The following is an 8,101-nucleotide window of genomic DNA, read 5'->3' as shown; positions in this document are numbered from 1 at the left end:
GACAGAGACAGAGACAGAGACAGAGAGACAGAGAGAGACAGAGACAGAGACAGAGACAGAGACAGAGAAACAGAGATGTTTAATGACAACAATGTTTATACCATCTACAAGTTAAACCACAAGCATCTTAAAAGGATGGGACCCAAATTCCAGGATGTCAAATAAAATTCTGGACTATGCTTATGCCAGCAACCCTAGTTAAGATGAGTAGAGTCCAGATAAATAAGACGATAATAAAAAAAGAGGTACAACAGTAGGAGGAAGAAGAAAGGATTCAGTGGGAATCTTATGAGAGAACTACAAAATGCAGCATATACATATATGAAATCTCCATTCAAAAAATATAGAAACTAAAATCTACTTGGATATTCTCCTTGATTTGACTTGAAGAAAATTTAAGCTCTAGACTAGTGGAACAGGGAGTTATGTATAGATCCTAGCAAATTGCCTAGTCCTGCAATGACTTGACGAGCCAGGGGCAGGGTGATACCCAGGGGTGCTCCTCCTTCTCAAAGGAGAAGAGGAGGGAAAATAGAGGAGGTTCTGTGTGAGGGGGTACTTGGAGGAGAAGGGACTGATATCGGAATGTAAAGCAAATAAAATAATAATGATAACAATAACAGCATAATAATAATAGAATCTAGCAAATCAACTCACCTAAAAGGAACTGTCTGTTTTTTGATCTCTGAAAAATACTTTCTCATGGCATAGGCAACAGATGATCGGAAAAGGAACATTTCGTCGTTGGTCCATTCATACTGCAAATTCAGATGAAAGACACCATTCAATGGGGGTAGGGGCAGAGGAGATGAGAGAGTCCTCATCACTATTCCAAGGATCCATCAAGTCTTTGTCCTCCAATGTGAGCATACAATAGCATTTGGTGGTTGGAATGGATAACACTGACTATTACACGAAGAGTTTCTGATTTCTAAAATCTAGGATGTGAACCAAGAATTTGCATATCTATTACCCCAGGAGGTGCTAATGCTGCTGGTCAGGCAATCATCCCTGTTTCAGGAACCAAGGGGCCCATGGGTCCGTTCACTTTGGTTTGATAATGAATTGAAATAAGGACCCTGAGGATAGGTTTATAGATAGGAGACATCCCCAATTTGTGTGATTTATCTAGACTGTATGTATTTTTTAGGCAACTCAATCTAGCTTTTACGGTTTTACTAGGAAGTTCTCAGGTATTTGAATCATGCATAATAGTGCACATTTTATTGCCCAAGAGGGTTAAAGTTAGAGGCATTCACTATTTCTTCCAGTGGATGGCAGTAGAGATCAATAAATGACAAAGGAGTTTCCTTTCTCCTTTCCCTTTCAGAGAAAAAGCAACACAGAAGCTTGGGAAAGAATTGTTTTCACTTAAGCTTGGGTTTACCCATATGTGAAATATGTGGTTTTTTAATAGTAATAGTTGTATTTAACTGTTGTCCCTAGTAATTTTCTGGCTAGGACTTCCATATTTTAAAATATTGAAAAGCTAAATTCTTAAGATGATGCCATAGCTCCAGTTGATGTCTACCATGAAATGATTTGAACTGGGAAGATACTCTGGCCCTGCTGCACATAGGCACTGAAAGTACATCTCATCAGTACTTTAGCAAATCAGCTTTTTAATCAAATTTACATGGAAAGGGGACATGGGTACAAATGCCCAGCCCAAGAGAATTGAGACATTTCCTGATCTGCCAGGAGTAGTTTCAATTTATTAGGCCAAAGAAGAGCTAATAAAAGTGTGATGAAAACAAATATTCTTGTGAGCCTGCAATGCACAATAAAAAGTGGGAATTCCAACTCAGAGTTGAGAAACAATGGACTTGTGTTTCTACCATTGCTGTTTGATAGCCTGCTCTTTTCTAATGAGAGACAGAAAGGGAGTAAATCTGATGGGAGAGGAGGTGGGGAGAAGCTGGGAGGAGTACAGTGAGGAGAAACTTTAATCAAATGTATTTATTATATTAGAAAAGAATCTATTTTCAATAAAAGGGGAATTTTTCTTTCTTGTGTTTTCCTTTTTAATGCTTGTGTTATGTATATTGGTGTCTTATTTATCTACAAAACTATAGCAAAATTTATCAAGTCTTGGGAAATATATAACTTTTCAGGAAATCAGGAGGTAGAAACAATCTTTGAATCTATACATTGACACATCAGTTTTCTGTAGAACATTGGAATGTTTTATCTGATTGTCCCAGGTTTCTAGGACACACCCAAGCTGTTCATCCCATCCACCTGAGACAACACATCTTCTCCTCTTTCCTTGTCAAAGCTGCTATTGAAAAGGCCACTATTTGGGAAGTGGAAGGGGAGATGTGAAGGTGGGCTGGTGAAGACAGTAAGTGAAGGCAAACATTATCATCAAAGTCAATTATATAAATGTATGAAAATCTCCCAATGAAGCCTACTTTGTATAATTATTGCTACGTACTAATAAAATTGTCTCTCTTAAAAGCTTGTATTTCCCAGGTCTGGATCAAGTAAGATAGGTGTTCAGGGGAGAGCAATAACTAAATCTATAAATAATAAGATTTTTCTATTAAATATTTTGTTACTCTAAAGTGGATCTTTAAGTCAATGGTTCTCAAAGGTGCCTGTACTTAGAACCTCTTGGAAATTTTAAAACTCCTTACATTTTAAAAGTGCACTTATTTTATGTGTATGAGTCTTTTGCTGGTATCATGTGTATACCTGGTGCCTGTGGAGAGCAAAATATGGCACAAGAACCCCCTGGAACTGGGGTTAGGAATAGTTGTGAGCCACCATGGGGGCCCTCGAGTCCTCGGCTAACTGCCAAGTCATCACCCCAGCTCCAGATTTTAAAACTCTTAATGAGGCTGGATGTTCTGGTGCATGCCTTTAATCTGAGCACTCAGGAGCTTTCTGGGAGTTCAAGGCCAATCTCATCTACATAGTGAGTTCCAGGTCAGCCTTAACTAAATAGTGAGACCCTGTCTCAAACGAAAAGAAAACTCTTGATGTTCAGATCTTGGTGTTACACTCCAGAACAATTAAACCAGCGTCTCTGGAAGTGTAACCCATGCACTTATATTTTGAAGACTTCCCATGCAGTTCCAACGTTGAGCCAAGTTTGAGACTTGAAGTTTCCCAGTCATTCCTATGTATGCAAACTACATGGAGGGCTTACAAAAGTGGGGATCCTGATTAAGCAGTTCCAGGGCTGGGACCTGAGATGCTGCACTTTTAAAACAAGCTTCCAGATATGAAATTTTCTTCTCATAAACCAGACAGTTAATAAAACAAGAACATAAATGGTTAAGAAAACAAAATCAACCAAAATCATAAGAAACAACTCCTCATCATATAACCACGACCTTGTCCTTAAATACAAGTGATGAGTCAATTGGGAAGGTGGGTGTTTGGTGATTACAGTACAAATGTTTCATCACAGATCTTCATAACACACTCAAGGTAACAAGTGAACAGTAGACATTGCCTATCCAATAAGAGATGGATTATAAAGAAAAAGAAGGGAGGGAGGAAGGGAAGGAGGGAGGGAGGGAGGGAAACTGGGAGGGAGGGAAACTGGGAGGGAGCAGAGTCAGTTGAAGGCCAGAGCTAGGTTTATAGTTTTAAGCAAACCATGTGTCCGCTCTTTCTTTAGACCGCACTGGAATGGGATTTCAAGGGAAGAGAATGCACTGAAGAAAAATGGAATCACCATTTAGAACAATACTCACTGCATTACTTCCAAGAGCTGATTTTAGGCTTATCCTCACTTTAATGCTTTGGTCGGCATCTGGTTAAAGAGAAATTTCAGACAGGTGATTTTGATGACAGACTGACCACACATTCATTTTTTTCCCCTTTTCAGGGTTAGGCAATAGGATTTTTTAAAGGGTACAGATACAGCTTTTACAAAATGAGAAATGATGAGAAGCTGGTAGCTGCTTTCTGAGAGAATCATCAGTCACTGCTTGATGTGTACACAGAAGGCATTACAGGCCAAAAAGAGAATCCCAGAGAAAGCTTGGGATTCCGATGCAGCTGAGGTGGGAAAAGTATGGGAAATTGGTACTGAGGTTGTGGTTAAAGCCACTTTGGAGATGGCATGATTCTGCACACCATCATCACTTACTCAGACAGCCAATTAGATCATGTTCTTCAACAGAACAAAAAGTAAATCTGGAAAGAAGATATGGACCCAGGAAACAGGATTCAACTCAGAAGACCAGGAGGTAATTCTGAAGGATGGTTATGGTCTATGTTAAGATAGGAGTATGTAAGACTCCAAAGGGAAGTTGCTAGGGAGGAAAATGGAGGCTGAAAAAAAAATAGATACATTCTACTATCTGGTAATAAAGAAATGCTCTGTTTGATGATGAATTATGTATGCCCAAAACTGGGGTGAGTAGAAACTCTGATAAAGTCAAGCCACTTAAGAGAGAATACAGCATAGTGTGCAGGTGGCCAGACATAAATATTGATAATTGCTTTATTAAAAATCCCATCAAAACTTTACTGAGACAGTGAACAGTGGACATGGAAGAGGAGCTGGGAGAGGAGTTCTAACATTGATAATAAGACAGCAAAAGAAACAAGGCTTGAGAGTTATGAAAGTGACTGTCAGAAACACATGGTCTAGCAGATGAGTCTTACAAGAGTGCCTTAGTTAGGTTTTGTTGTTGTTGTTGTTTTGGGTTTTTTTTTGGAGGGGTCAACTTGACATTTTGTTAGCTGAGAAAATGAACCTTAACTGAAAAAATGTCTCAATCTGATTAGCCATTAATCATTGATGTGTGAAGTCCTGGCACATTGTGGGCAATGGTGCCCCTGGACAGGGGATCCTGGGAGAAATCAAGCTGAACAGACCATAGAGAGCAAGCCAGTTAGAGTGTTCCTCCATGGCCCCTCTTCACTTCTAGCTTCCGAGATTACTGCCTTGAGTTCCTGATGATGAACTGTAATGTACAAGCTGAAATAAACCCATTCCTCTCCAAGTTGCTTTTGGTCATGATATCTTTATCACAGCAATAGAAACAATCTAAGGCAAAGAGCCAGGTTCAAAAGGAGTAGGAGAGTACTAGACACTTATTGTGAAGGTGAGACTAATAAGAACACTTGACAGTTTGTGACAGAGTCCAAAAAAGAGAAACACATATTGAGCTGTGCCACAGCCCCCGCAAGGCTAAAGGACATTAAGAGAAGCAAAAAAGGAACAATGCACAATGTGTGTGCAGTCAGTGAACTCACATGGGCTCCAGTCAGCGTTCCACCCCACAAAAGAATTCCTGTTCTGCTCTTTCAGCCAAACAAACAATGGTTCGAAGTAATTGAGCAGTGGTTTTACATCCATATTCCTTGCTCCTACCACATTTTCCAAGGCTAGGGTCCAGGGCTCTGAATTTCCAAGACGCAGCATATTGCTATATGAAACGAACAAAAAAACAAAACAAAACAAAACAAAATAGAGTGTGAGTCATTTTGAAGGGTGCCAGGTGGGCATACCTTTGCACCTACATGCTATACTTCTTCTGTTGAAATTGGCTAAATTTTCTTCTGGTAGATTATTAAAATGAGGCATATTATCAACCTTTCTTTCTTTCCAATTGCTCAAAAGAGAGCCATGTAGTTATCACATAGAGACAGGAGGTGGCCATCCAGGCTTCACATGACCTAGATTCTCGTCTCATTTCAAATTGAACATTTATTTCATGGTTGGTTGGTTGGAGAAATTCTGAAGTTCCAATTTTGGGAGGGGGTTGGGGGGTAGAGGAAGCAAATAAATTAAATCAAATCATAGGCATAGAAATTAGTAATATGGGATGCTAGGAGAGGCTCAGCATTTTGAGGCATTTCTTACAGCAACTTCTGCCCAGCTTCAGTGGAATTTGAGATGTCACATTTGTGCAGTGGGCCATCATGCTTAGCTGCTTTACACAGAGCTTCTTGAAACTGGAATTGATAAATGGTCCTTGTGTAATATCTGTACAAGTAACAAAGAAACAAACAAAAAGAAGGCTCATGTTTTATTGTTGTAGTAGAGTCACAGATCCAGGGAAATATTTAAATTCCTGGCCCAAATAATCCCAGAGGTATTGGCTAAAAGTCTTTTTCTGGAAGGAGACCTCCATGAACTCTTCGGATGCAGCACACACTATTTGCATTGCATATATTTGGTGATAGAGCCGTTTTGCTACCATGTCACAGGTTAGTCACATTTGGATTGCTGTGTCAGAATTATTTATAGCTCTTTCTTATAAAGTAGTATCAAGCTGGTCCTTGTTCCAGGTAAATACATTTCCATGTTTACAGATACAGGAGGTGAGGGCCACACATGCCTGCATCCCAGCATCCAGGAGTTCGAGGCCAGCCTGGGACATGTAGTATGTCTCTGTCTCAAACAGACAAAAAAAAAAAACCCCAAGAATAATAAAAACACTCTTTAAATATATAGTAAACTCTAGTCACTAGTAAACTCTAGTAAACTCTAGTGATAAGGTGGACTAGAAGTATTTTTCTGCTTCACTAAATGGTCCTGTTATACTGGTTGTTTTGTTTATTTTTTGTTTTTATTTGTTTGTTTTTTGTTTTTGTCAACTTGCTACAAGCTGGAGTCATCTAGGAAGAAGGAACCTCAATTTAGAAAATGCTTTGTTCAGATTGACGTCTAAGCTAGTCTGTGGAGTATATTCTGGATTAATGATTTGTGTAGGAGGGCCCAGCCCACTGGACAAGGCACTACCCCATGAGCAGGTGATCCTTTGAGGTACAGGAAGACAAGCTAAGCCAGCCATGAAGAGCAAGACAATAAGCAGTGTTCCTCAGCAGTCTCTGCTTCCATTCCTGCCTCCTGGTTCCTACCCTGCTCGACTTCCTGTCTTGGCTTACCTCAAAGAGGGGGCAAAGCCAAATCCTCTCCAAGTTGCTTTTGATCATATAGTATTTATCACAGCTATACAAAGCAAAGTAGGACAATCCTTAACAATAGGCAAAAGATCTCGTATAAGTTTATTTAACCTGATAAAAATGTTGATTAAATTGAGTTGAAACTGATCATCTACATTAAGCTTGGGGAAGGAGGGAGATAGAAAAGCCTTGTAATTATCACTTCATTGAGCCCTGTTTAAGTTTTTGTCTTTAGTCCCAGCTATCCTTTAAGCCCTAGGTAGTAAATAAAGAGGAGAAAACTGTCATTTACCGAATGAATGAGTAATCATTAGAAACATGGAATAGAGATGCAGGGTCACAATATGTTTCATCATGAGGCAGAGGCTCCACCACACCAACGATCTCCCGCCTTGGGAAGAAAAGAGAAGTATACATTAGTGAGGGATGGACCATAATGAGAAGGGAGATCTGAGCTCAATACAATAGTTTCACCTGGAAATAATATTTATATTGGAACTGATTGTCAGTTAATAAAATCATTGTAAGGAAACAGAAAACAAAGTGTCCTGTGAGCTTTCCTCATATTGCCTTAATTCAGCCAAAACAGCATTAGAGAATATGTATCTCTTCTAAAACACTAAATTAAGAACGTCCATAAAGTACATTGTATGGCTACAAATGTGCTGTGAACAATCTGTAAACTCCCCTCAGACATCACATGTTATGTGCTCCTGTTAGACAGAATTTTGCAAAATTGAAATCTTATTCTTCAAAGCTAATTCCGTGAAACCTGCCACCCACCTTCCAAGGTAGTTAATCCCTTAAGCTACCTCAGCATCTAGGTCTTCTTTTAGTGATGCTTTATTGTCTTATGTTTTATTAGTATTTACTAGTTGTATAAAATAATGGTTCTTGTGACATCATACCTGTATCTAATATACTTTGATCATCTTCAACTCATTATCATACCCTGCCATCTTTCCCACTGTTCCACTTCCAGTACCTCTGAGGCCTCCTACTTTCATGTATTATCTCCACTGTTTTCCTTAATTCTTTACTGTATCTCTCCCTGTGCTGTGTGGCTTTTCACATATAAACTCCCCCTTGCCACTGAGTCATGAGCTCTGAGAGGATACAACTGTGTCTTAGTCATCTTTAGAGTTCTAGTAATAAACCTGTGCCAGAACACTAAGGAGAAACTTCATTTCCGACTGATAAATGACCAAATGAGCAATCAATACAT

General features: G+C 39.3%; 1 protein-coding gene across 1 annotated transcript in view; it reads right to left on the bottom strand.

Annotated features, from left to right (window-relative positions):
* The window catches only part of Ace2 (angiotensin I converting enzyme 2), a 51,426-nt gene that overhangs the window by 8,020 nt on the left and 35,305 nt on the right, over positions 1 to 8,101 (bottom strand). Inside the window, exons 12-16 of the mRNA XM_031370882.1 lie at positions 7,169 to 7,267; positions 5,831 to 5,953; positions 5,221 to 5,393; positions 3,708 to 3,766; positions 658 to 758 (exon numbers count right to left, since the gene is read on the bottom strand). Of these exons, the coding sequence (XP_031226742.1) occupies positions 658 to 758; positions 3,708 to 3,766; positions 5,221 to 5,393; positions 5,831 to 5,953; positions 7,169 to 7,267 (555 nt within the window). The remainder of the gene's footprint in view (positions 1 to 657; positions 759 to 3,707; positions 3,767 to 5,220; positions 5,394 to 5,830; positions 5,954 to 7,168; positions 7,268 to 8,101) is intronic.

This window comes from Mastomys coucha, chromosome X (genome assembly GCF_008632895.1).
Source record: "Mastomys coucha isolate ucsf_1 chromosome X, UCSF_Mcou_1, whole genome shotgun sequence".
NCBI lineage: Eukaryota > Metazoa > Chordata > Mammalia > Rodentia > Muridae > Mastomys > Mastomys coucha.
Note: the sequence above shows the minus strand (reverse complement) of the source record. Positions and strands in the feature narration are given on the sequence as shown.